Here is a 12566-nt window from a genome sequence, read left to right as displayed (position 1 = left end):
ATCTTTGTAAATAATGTATGGGAACTATGTATTTGTATTAATATTACTACTTTAAATAGGCATGTGCAGGTGGTATGTGTGTGAATGTGAGTGTCTTTGTCTTTATGTATTGTATGTAAAAATAAAAATAAACAATAAAAATATATATTAAAAAAAGAAAGGTAGGTAGGTAGGTAGGTACTGCCAGTGGAGGAAAAAGTCACAGCAGTGAAGAAATACTCTGTTACAAGTAAAAGTCCATAATTCAAAATGTACTTGAGTAAAAGTATGAAAGTATTGGCTTCAAAATATACTTAAAGTACCAAAAGTAAAAGTACAAATTGTTTGAAAATAGCAGATCTGAGCTTGTAGATCGTCTATTTTCAAATAGCTTAGGTATGAAATAGGGTGGTTAATGTATGTTTTATTGTGACCGTAGGTCGCAGTTAACTATGAAAACCGGCACATCGTATCTCTGTAGGTCACGCCTGACACTGTGGTTCCCCTGACACATCACTGTGACATCACAGGTCTATGGGTTTTCTGTGATGTGTGTCAGGGGAACCACTCTTAACAGAATGGGTTTGCTGCTCTGACATCATCACGCTCTGGCTTCACTGTGATGGCACACTAACAGAATCCCTTTTATGCCCATACATGGAGTTCCCTGATGTCATCAATATTTAGCCCATATCTAACAGGACTTCATATGGGAATGCTGGTCCGTTTTACATCACTGGCCAGATGGCAAAGAATTGGCGCGACCTTGCCCTTTAAGTCGCATGTCACCCTGAGGTGGTCTTACTAGTAATATTATAATTTATATCGGCAAAGTAACTAGTAACCAGGTTTTCAAATAATTGCAGTGGAGTAAAAGTACAATATTTGCCTCTGAGGTGTAGTGGAGTAGAAGTAAAGTATTGGAAATACTCCAGTAAAGTAAAAGTGTGCAGTGATGTCCTTACGTGCGCATCCCGCATCAAAAACTCATTCAAGTCTCCCAGGGACTCATTCATGTCATGGTCCTGGGGTCCCGGGGATGCGCCTCCATTGGAGTCCATGTTAAAATAATTTACCGGGTCGCGGTAAAAGAAAAACATTTTAAAATTCCACAGACACCACCATTGTTCATGGGTGAAAGCATCCTACTTTACCCTACGTTAACACAAATAAAATCCACGTAGAAAGTCTTAAACAGGCGATAGAAACGTCAATGTTTTGATTCCACCGACGTCCGACGCCATTTTGCGCGCCCGAATTCATTCGGGCACATGTTTTAGTAGTTTTAGTAGTTCTAAGTTCAAACATTAGCCAAATTGTAAAATAAATTTAAGAAATAGGCAAACATTTTGAAAATGTTTTCGAGCTCACAGCGCTCGAAAACATTGTATTGAGGACTCATAAAATTTTTCTGGGACCCATTTGAATGACCACCTGTGGGTCCCGGGACCCATTACATTGAAAACCTAGTAACATCACTGAGTGTGTGATGTCATCAAGTTGTACTTTACAATACAAACCCCAAAATCAATCCTCCAGTTCTAGGCAACACAGAAGGGAGGGAACTTTCTTTCTATTTCCACACAACTCCTCTAAGGTATATTAATGACATATTTCAATATTGAAAATGGGTGGTCTTCCCCTTTAAGTAAGAAGGGTAGGTGCTGCACTGGAACAAAGTGGAGAGAAAATGCATCCCAAAAGGTTTCACAGTGATTCTCAATGCTGGTCCTGATGTTCTGTCCTTGCAATCATCTGGTGTTCTGATCTAAATTAGATTGAATGCCTGGATTGAAAACCAAAAAGGGACTGTGACAAATTGCAATATTGCCAGGCTGTGACTACAAGCCAAGCCAGGGAATGTACTTAACCACTTACAGTGAGCCCTATATACTTTGTTGTACAAATAGTGAAAATAGCCGAGCTTGTATAAATATGCTATTTTTGAAAATGTTAAACAAAATGTGGGCAATTATGAACAAACAAAATAGTCCAAAATAGAGACAACAGAGTTAATGTGGTTAAACAATTTGTTTGTAGAACATATTGAGAGCAGAACAGAGCAGAATGTATGCTTTTAAGAATACAAAGAAGCCTTATACACCTTTTGATGAGCATCGCTGGACCACAGGACCAGTAAATCAAATGTAATTGCAATGTAAACAGCTATTGTTTGAAACAATTAGCCTTCTGTTGGCTTTATGTTGTTATTTAATGATTCATCGTTTTCATTCATAATGTGTTTTCCCTGCAAGCTTTTGAGAAAATGCCATGCATTTTAATGCAAGAAAGAAAGATACCATTTTTGTTGTAAAGAATCGTTTTACTAGCAGAGGCTCACTTTACAATGTAAAACATTCATTTATACATTTCTACTTGTGCATGTGACGATACATTTAAAAGCAAGGAAAGGTTGGAACTTGCATAATGCGTACACCCGCTAATAGACTTGTAAAGTAAATACAAATACATAAAAATACATCAAATAAAAGAGCTCATACTGAAGACACAAACACATGCGTAAACTAAACTAATGATGGAAGAACTACTCACATGTTTTACTTAAGAAAAAGTATCAAATACTGCATGTAGATATACTCTGTTACAAGTAGAAGTCCCATATTCAAAATGCAATTGAGTAAAAGTACAAAAGTATCAGTATCAAAATATACTTAAAGCACCAAAAGTAAAAGTACTCATTGTTCAGAATGTCCCATTTCACAAGTTCAAAATGTATACAAAGCCTTTTGAAAAGAGCAGATCTACAAGCCTTGTGAGCTTGTAGATTTCCTATTTTCAAAAATGGCCCAAATATATATAGGGCTGAAGTGGTTAGTGTGTTTTGTAATAATTATCCAAATCCAAAGCGTTACCAGAGCATCAAATCTCACACCACCCGTTTCAGTAATAGTTTTTATGCTCAAGCAATCAGGTTGCTTAACGAAGAGATGGAAGCGAGACGTAGGTAGTCATGTGCAATACACGCAGTTTTTAAACTGTACACTGTCACACTGTATGGTTGTTTTGTTGTTTTTTTGGGCTGTCCTGGGTGACCTGTTGTTGTCGTATTGTTTTGTGTGCAATAAGGCTGAGAGTGCTCTTGGCACAAGCATTTCATTGTTTGTCTGTACTTGTATGGATACGCATTTGACTAATAAACCGAACCCGAACCCGAACCCGAAAAAGGTAACTAACTAGCTACTAAAGTTTTCATATAATTGTAGTGGAGTGAAAGTACTATATGTTCCTCTGTGGCAAGTGGGTTAGAAGTAAAAATATAAAAAAACTGTAAATACTGAAGACCTGACTACATTACTTTACACCACTGCTCACAAGACACCATACATAAGCAGGGTTGGTCAAAAACAAATAGCAACAATTTTTTTGTCAGTTGTTAGTGTGGAAGACTTCACCAGTTTCACCTTGGTGTCTTTATTTTGGCAATGTCATTTTAGCTGAAAAGAAGAAATATAGATTTAGATAGATAGATAGATAGATAGATAGATAGATAGATAGAGATGGACAGATGGATGGATATACCCATGTTTTAGACTGAAAATAAATGTTAGCTTGTATTGTATTGTATTGTAATTGATAAGTGAAATTGTGTGCCTATCTGTGTCCCTGCAGTGGGAGACATGTCCAATGAGTTGGTGAGACACTTCCTGATTGAGTGCACACAGAAAGGCGTGCGACTGAAGGGCTGTCCCAATGAGCCATACTTTGGTGAGTCATGGTGTCCAAACACCTGTATTGTGTCCTACAGTGTATTGCCAAATCTAATTCTGACCTTGTCTTTACATGCTCCGTTTACACTAGCGGTGACAAAGCAACAGGTTGTTAACAAAGCAACAGGCTACTAATAGACGAGTGATTTCAAATGGAAACCAGCGACAGGAAGCTACAAACTGATGCAGTTAAAGTCAGTCATCTTCAATCATACGTTTTTGTTTCAACATTTCCATTCACCTTCTCCCTCCTCAGAGTTCCTGCTCCGTTGCGTAAATGGAAGAAAAAAGGATTATTGCTGTTCGCTCCTTCTGTCTGCTATTCAACCCTATGATTTCCATTTACGCAGTATGGCTGAAGCCACACTTCAACACAAGTCAGAAGCAAATGTAGCTGGCCTTACATTGCTTTGTCCTTACATCTCTAAGTGTTTAGTGCCATTGCGGGGGCAGAAAACAGCACCGGGTCACGTGGTTCGCGTAACTCGAAATAGTGACAAACGCCCATAGACTCGATTCAGCGCTTTGTCACTATTTGCCAATAGACGTCTATGTATAGATGAAGTCAACGGAGGTGAAGCAACTTTCCTTAAATAGCTCTAGCCCCCCCCCCCCCCCCCCCCCCGCTATCAAATTAACGTAAATCTGTCAAAGCGGCACCATAAGCTTTCTTGAGGTGTTTATCCTTTTAGTTGACCCTTGTACCAGTGAACTGTACTGTCATGAAACTGTACCTTTTCCTATGCAAACTTCTAATAATGGGAAAAGGTCACATTGGGTCAAGTGAAACCGTAGTTATACTGATATACAGTTTAACTTAATTAGAAATATATACAAAATATGTCCAAAACTATCTACATGAAAGAGCACATTGAATATAGTCATAAATAGGATGTGAACTCTAGTTAAGGTAAGAGTAGAAGTTTCATGAAATATACAGTATATTCCTCCCTCTACTGGTCAGTACTGAGAGGTGCAGCTAATGTGACAGAACTGTACAAAATGATGCTCTATGGCAGGGGTCTTCAACAGGGGGTCCGGGACCCCTAGGGGGTCCTCAGAGATACTACAAGGGGTCCTCCAAATCTTTGAGGGATAGAACGCTTTTTTTTCTCCTTTTTTATACTTGAACCCTAGCGTCCATATTCTGAGAACTTTAGCTCAGAAAGTATCTACAAGCTGAGCTTGTAGATCGGCTATTTTTGGCAAAGAGTTTTGGTGTAGAGGGGAAAAAAGCAGACTAAGTACAGAGTAAAAGGTCAAGTTTATTAAGTATTGACGGTTCAAGTGGTTAAATATCTGGAAACACAAATTGACATGAATCCAAAATACACTGATGATTGTGCTGTCAAACAATGAAACTCTATGGAATCTATGAACCGGTTGTGGGGGTCCCTGCTTCATCTCTCTCTCAGTTAAGGGGTCCTTGGCCTGAAAACGTTGAAGACCCCGGCTCTATGGGTCTTCAGTGCCCTGGGTAGGGGCTGAGTGGCTCATAATCACATGAGCTCTATTATAGCAGCCCTATTTTCTGTGAAGAGAGAGAGAGATTCAGGGGGGAAAATAAAAAGGAGAAGACAGAAGTATAGACCCTGGGGGACACTGGTCAATGAAGTACAGCGTTCTACTGTTAAGTGGTTAAACATTCAATTTCCTGTTCCCGCTTTCTGACAGGAAGTCTCACTGCGCTGGTGTGTCAGCATTCCATCACTCCCCTGGCACTGCCCTGCAAACTCATCCTCCCCGACAGAGGTAGCGTGTGTGTGTGTGTGTGTGTTTGTGTGTGTGTGTGTGTGTGTGTGTGTGTGTGTGTGTGTGTGTGTGTGTGTGTGTGTGTGCGTGTGTGCGTGTGTGCGTTCGCCTTTGTGCGTCAGTGTTGTTTTTGACAGCAAATTTTTATTTACCATAGTTTTAGTCATAGTCTTTTGAATAAAATGTAATTAAGTTTTAGTCATAATTTATTCACCTGAAAAGTTTTAGTTTTAGTCTAATTTTAGTCGACTAAATATCATAAGATTTTAGGCGACTAAATCTACAGTTGATTTAGTCGACTATAATGTATTTTGGCAGGCCTTGATGGCATCGTAATGACTGATTTTACACTTGGTTGTGTGCTGAAAAAAAAAAAAAAATGTGTGTGTGTGTGTGTGTGTGTGTGTGTGTGTGTGTGTGTGTGTGTGTGTGCGTGCACTCTCAGACCCTCTAGAGGAGATGAATGACTCATCACCACAGACAGCCTCCAACTCAGCAGCTGAGCTCCTCAAGCAGGGAGCAGGTGATAGACCAACACCATTTATTTGATCCACCATTGCGCGCGCATGTGTGTGTGTGTGTGTGTGTGTGTGTGTGTGTGTGTGTGTGTGTGTGTGTGTGTGTGTGTGTGTGTGTGTGTGTGTGTGTGTGTGTGCATGCGCGAGCACATGCATGTGTGCACGGTGTGTGCACGCATGTGTGTATTTATGCACGTGTAGGTGATGTGGTATAGCTGGATGTGTGTCTGTGATTGAGTGTGGAATGAATGTTGATTGACGTGGATTAGATTCACGCTGCCAATTATTCTTGCTGTAACTCAATATGCATGTGTAATACTCAATCTTCCTGTCTTTGTGTGTGTGTGTGTGTGTGTGTGTGTGTGTGTGTGTGTGTGTGTGTGTGTGTGTGTGTGTGTGTGTGTGTGCGTGCGCGTGTGTGTGCGTGTGTGCGGCTTCCATTGTGGTCTGAAGACTCACCTCTTCAGACTCCACCTCGGCCCATAGCACTTGCCTTCCCTCAATGACCATACATGTAATTTAGATAGCATTTTTTTATATATATTTTTGTTTTTTATAAAGTTTGTTTTGACTGAATAGGTACGTTTTTTTCTTAGATTACTATTTCTATGCATTCGATGTATTTGCGTTGATGTTGTATTGATGTATTGCCTTGCTTATTGTAAATCGCTCTGGATTAAGAGCGTCTGCCAAATGCCTAAATTGTAACTGTAAATTGTGTGTGTGCGTGCAGCCTGTAACGTGTGGTACCTGGGTTCGGTGGAGCTGGAGTCTCTGACAGGCCACCAGGCGGTGCAGAAAGCGGCCAGCATGACGCTGTCCATGGACCCACCGCCCACCTCCACTGTGGTGCACTTCAAAGTGTCTGCTCAGGGCATCACTCTCACAGACAACCAGAGGAAGTGAGTCGTACGCACACACACAGCTCAGAATTAACCGTTAACACATCAGATGCTGACGACAAGTGCATTCATCAAACTCTTTGATGTCGCCCAGTGCTGTCGGCGCGTTTGACGCGTCTGATATGGTTTTATATTAAACCGTAGCTTGCTGTCTGGGGCAGCCGCGGCTGAAGAGAAAAACTCAAATTCCCAGAATGCAACAGGAGATAACGTGATCAGGAAATCCGGTTTTACAATACAGGCCAGTGTTATGAGATTCACAAAAGTGCCCTTCTCTACCGACCGTTACAAAAGCACTGATAGCCTGAGTGAAAGAAATACTAACGCAGTGAAAAAACTGAAATAATCGGATTACATTTATTCAGATTACTTTTACTCTGAGCCTCTGAAATAAGGAAAAAACAATAAAATACCGTGGCACTCGGCGATTACATCATTTACTTACCATTTATTGCAATGGTTGCATTGCATTTGGTTTGGCGGTATGGCTCTGGTGTGATATTACAGATTACCTGCTTGACCAACAAGACCGATTCTGATCACAAACCCCACCAGAGCAAAGCATAATATACAGTTATTACATGCACATAACACTGAACCTTCAGTTGCATGATTTAAGATATCACATATCATAATCAATCCATAGAAACATAGTACAATCCACAAATCAACCAACAAATGTAACTACATTCCATAAAGAGGAGGCCGGGGAGGTGGAAGACATTTTTTAACACAGACAGCTGTACAACCAGTAGTGACAGCTAAAGACATAAATGAACATAGACTAGGGCAGTGTTTCTCAACCTTTTTTCTGCATGGGCACATTTTTCATGTCCCAAGAATCCATGGGCAGTTTGGCACACCAACATAATACGGGGGTGTAAATATCGTCACTGTCGGGATGAAACCTTGTATCTCCAAGTTTCAAATTTGTACGTTTCTTCTCAAAGTAAGGCCCTGCTTCATCATACAAGGCTGTCGCACAACAGTAGTGAAAACAGCAGATCTACAAGCACACAATGCCATTGTGTGCTAGTTTAAATCTTTAAAATGATAAATACAATACTGGCTTTCAAGCAGTTTCAAGGGGCACACTTGACCCTTCTCAGGGGCACACCAAAGGTCCCCAGGCACAGTGGTTGAGAAACACTGGACTAGGGGACTGCTTAAATGAAATGCGAGTCTGTAAGTTATTAGCTTGTAGCGAATGAGAATGAACAGACTGCATTTGTGGGAGTATGAATTAATTAACTTGTTAGCGAATGAATGAGGAGTGTCCGGGCTGGGAATAACATGTAACTGTCTGACTGTCCATGTCTACATGAACTAACGCTACACTGAATTTGTCTCTTGTGTCTCCAGGCTATTCTTCAGGCGACACTACACTGTCAACACTGTTATATTCTGTTCCCTGGACCCACAGGGCCGCAAGTGAGTATACGCCTCTGTATTGTTGTTTTTTGGTGGCACTTGCACTTTCACTTGCACATTATTTAAATGTTAAAATTAGAGGATAAACCCCTTGAGATGCATCATCTAGTTCAGTGGTTCTCAAACTTTTTTTTTTTTTTTTTTTTTTGCTTTTATGCCTTTATTGATAGCATACAGTAGACTGACAGGAAATGGGGAGAGAGAGAGATGGGGAGTGACATGCGGCAAAGGTCGTCCGGATCGGGAATCGAACCGGCGATGCCGCGGCAACCATGCCTATGTGGCGGTGCCTATGTGGTATGCGCCTTGACCAGTAGGCCACCGGACGCCCCCAGTGGTTCTCAAACTTTGAAATGTGACAGCCTCACCTTAACTTTGACAGTGTACAAATGGACCCGTTAGAGTGCATTTGGTTCCATTTGTATACTGTTAGAGTTACAGACTTGTAAGGGTCAATTTAGACCCCATAAAAGAACCTAGAGAGTCCCTGAAATCCACTTTGAGAACCACTGATCTAGTTTTCAAGGGGGTTCCCAGGAAATCCTAAAGCTACTAAGTGCTGATTTTATACAAATGTTCTTCCTAACACAGATGGACAAGAGCTGGTGGCTCAACAGCAAAGTAAGTGTGTGTCCCATTCTCTCTTTCTTCTTGCAGTCCGTGGCAGTAACAGTAACACTCTCAAATTAAACGAACACTCCCAAGTTTTGCTGCGTACTGTCGCAGGAAAACTTACATACTGTCTGTCACAACCTAAATCTAAAGTATAGGGAACTATCACTTCAGAATGTCCTGTGTAACATACACATTGGAATCCTCAGTGTTGTACATATTCATAACTGTTCAAATGTAGGGTGCATTTGGTTACATTTGTACAGTCTCACAGTTAAAATGACACAGTATATCTGCATATAGGGACGATATGAAAATCTCATATCACGATTATTGTGACAAAAGAAATCGCGATTTACGATATTATCGCAATAATCAAAATCCAACGGAACATTTGCCAAAAAATAGCAGATCTACAAGCGATGCGTTGTGAGCTCGTAGATCTGCTATTTTTTGGCAAAGACAGTTGATAGAGACTGAAAAAAGACTGTATCAAGTACGTATGTACATTATAAGTACCTTTTTACTAATGCAGCTCGGCAAATAAATTAAAACACCACGATACGATTATCGTGAATGTTTTTTATCATGATAAATGATAATATCGCTTATCGTCCCATCCTTAATCTGCACGTCTCTTTCTCCAGGATCTTTGGCTTTGTGGCCAGGAAGTCCCAGAGCGGGACTGAAAACGTGTGCCACCTGTTCGCCGAGCACGACCCCGAGCAGCCCGCCAGCGCCATCGTCAACTTTGTCTCCAAGGTTATGATTGGATCGCATAAGAAGTAGGAAACACGGTCATGCAGGCACACTCTTAGTCCGTGGAGGAAAGTTGACGTTGGCCAGGGCGAGGGACCACAGCCTCTTCCTAGACCGTGAGAGTCAAAGACATTCCAACTCCAGGTGCTGTTGGTACATAAGTGCACTAAGCATGGTGGACTTTGTGGACGCACTCTGCATTACCGACAAACCGTCACCGGAGGGAGCCACTGCATTTCTGTCTTTCCAGAAAGGAGAAACTTGGTAACAAGCATTCATACTGTATCTGAGGGCTATAAAAATGAATGGGTTTCCGGACACTTTATCATGCATAATCAAAGACATTTTTATAAAGGGAGGTTTGATATGAATGTTGCATTCTGACAGGGTATCAATTGTTCTTCTATGCCCATTCATTTGTACATTACACTTTCCTGTGTGCCATATCTCTAGTGCCGTCTTTGCCCAGTATACGTAGGCTGTCAAAGACAAGAAGCATAACACGCTTTACTTTTAATTAAACATGGAAACAGAGTATATCCCAGTCAGCAGATAGACACATCAACCGTGGTTTGTTTTCTCCACAAAACGTTATCGTAACATTTGAAATATGTGCACCGGGGTTCCAAACCACTTGTGGCGCTTTGAAAACCACAGGAGCCCATCAGACTGAAGATGGAATTCATGACGTTGTGTTTATATATTGGTCAAAGTATTTATCACCTATTACAGATGTGCATAAGTGTTCCTATTTTGTCTCTAAATACGTGTCATATATTTTTGTACATTAACACATACGTTTGCCTTAGAGAGTGTGGAAAGAAGAGTACCTCAGAGACACGCGGGAGGAATATTTGTAGACGTGTTGGATGTGACATGATGTTTGACGAACAGCTGGGGCTGATAACTACAAGATCACATGTTGAATAATTATGTACCATGGATATTGCTTAGCTTTTTTCAGCATCACACATTTTGAGACCTTATTAAAGACCAACACTTATAAATTAATCAAGGTGTAGTTCACGTGTTTGCCAATAGATGGCAGTAACCAATTGTCAAATGACACTAAGCATTTTGACTGAATGGGGATGTGTGTGTGTGTGTGTGTGTGTGTGTGTGTGTGTTGGGGGGGGGGGGGGGGGGGTGGGGGGGGTGCACTAACATGTATAGTATTTGAGATATTTTAAGAATTTTGTGTGACTAAATATCTGGCCTTCTCTCTCTTTGTCTCTCTTTCATTCTATCACACTCCTGATTTATCACTCTCCCCCCATTTGTATTCCTCTCTTTCCGTCATATACTAGTTCTAGGAGCTCTTAAGTCTGACATCATTTTGTAGGCAGAGGACATCTTTTGGGGCCAAAAGGCCCCAGTGCCCGTTAATCTTTTTACTATTTTTACTATTTACTAATTTGTCTTCTCTTTCTTGTTGACAGGAAAGTGGTAGAATTATACTTTAGTCGTTATTTTTGTCTCGGATCTGTTGAAATAGCGAGGGACACATATTGACAATAAATCTGCTTGGTGGTCTGAGTGACTACAAAATGATGTCACAGCTTAAAAGCCCCGTAGGTCCACACACGCTGGCAGAACCACCCTCCAAACCCAGCCATGCACCAGTGTGTCCGTAGCCTATGTGTGTATGTCTTTATACTGTAAGTACATGTGCGTGCGCGCGCACGCACGTGCGTGTGTGTGTGTGTGTTTTGCCAGATTTATACTTCCTCCCATGACGGAAGTATGAATGGTCCAATCATAAGGGCCCTTCAGGGGCGCACATGTGGTATGTGAGGATGCTCGCATGCATGTGCGTTAGCATTCATCCTGCAGATGGCTGGCCGGGGCGGCCCTCTCTCTCTCTCGTCCAGACGGTTTGATAGTCATTTTGACTGAGTCTCTGTTCAGGTCCCCCGCGAGGCCCCTCACGATTATGACATTTTACATGACGATTAATTGTCACTCAAATAATTGCAATTAACGATTTAATTGTGTTTTTGTCGTTGACAATTACATTCCTGTTTGGCTTGTAGGCTTTGAAGTTGCACATGGCAGATATGACACATAACCCAAATATACAAAGAAATGAAGGACATATTTGACAACTTTACACTTTAAAAAGAACAGATGCAACGCGTTGTGAGCTTGTAGATCGGCTATTTCCACTATTTTTTTTAATGTTTGAACATATATTAACATCTTTCAACATGTAAACGATTATGACGATTCGCACAAAATAATCGCGATTATGTCAAATAATTGCGATTAGACGATTATGTAATAATCGTGACAGCCCTATAGGGACAGAGTTGAGGATGGAGAGACAGTGGACTGAGACACAGAGAAAGAAAGAGGGAGGATAGCCTAGGGAAAGAGGTAAGGAGGGGGGAGGTTGATGGTTGTGTGTGTGTGTGTGTGTGTGTGTGTGTGCGTGCGTGCGTGTGCGTGCGTGTGTTGGTGGGGGGGGGGGCTGGGATGGGTTCGTGGATGACCTCACCACCACGGGAAACTTTCCCACAGCCTGCACACAAAGAGGGCCGTCAAAAGGTAAAAAGGGCGAGAAAGAATAGAAATTTAACACAGTGCGTAAAAAAGAAGAGAAGAGAGACGAGGCGACGTGCGGAAGAGCGGCCGCTCGGAGAAAAAGAGGCTCTATTTGGAGGAGGTTGGGCGGGGGGGGGGGGGGGGGGGGGGGGGGGGGGGGTGATGTCGTCTTCCCTTTCAGCGCAGAGATACTGGGGGTCGATGGGAGATAACGCCGGACTTTATTTTGCGAAGGAGAGGCATGTGCATAAGACAGGGGTCTTCAACGTTTTCAGGCCAAGGACCCCTTAACTGAGAAAGGGATGAAGCAGGGACCCCCAGATTCCATATTCATGGGTTGC

At 41.7% G+C, this 12566-nt stretch overlaps 1 protein-coding gene across 4 annotated transcripts in view; it reads left to right on the top strand.

Moving 5' to 3' along the window:
* tns3.2 (tensin 3, tandem duplicate 2) overlaps positions 1 to 10673 on the top strand; it is a 65423-nt gene extending 54750 nt beyond the window's left edge. For all 4 annotated transcript variants that reach the window (XM_080732476.1, XM_080732475.1, XM_080732477.1 and 1 more), the window contains 7 exons: positions 3610 to 3705; positions 5382 to 5459; positions 5905 to 5982; positions 6711 to 6879; positions 8242 to 8310; positions 8902 to 8931; positions 9570 to 10673. In XM_080732476.1, the coding sequence (XP_080588602.1) occupies positions 3610 to 3705; positions 5382 to 5459; positions 5905 to 5982; positions 6711 to 6879; positions 8242 to 8310; positions 8902 to 8931; positions 9570 to 9711 (662 nt within the window). In that variant the 3' untranslated portion in view covers positions 9712 to 10673. The remainder of the gene's footprint in view (positions 1 to 3609; positions 3706 to 5381; positions 5460 to 5904; positions 5983 to 6710; positions 6880 to 8241; positions 8311 to 8901; positions 8932 to 9569) is intronic.
* Positions 10674 to 12566: the final 1893 nt, after the last annotated feature.

This window comes from Nannobrachium achirus (genome assembly GCF_963921795.1).
Source record: "Nannobrachium achirus genome assembly, chromosome: 1".
Lineage (NCBI taxonomy): Eukaryota > Metazoa > Chordata > Actinopteri > Myctophiformes > Myctophidae > Nannobrachium > Nannobrachium achirus.
This window is presented reverse-complemented; position numbering and strand designations above follow the sequence as displayed.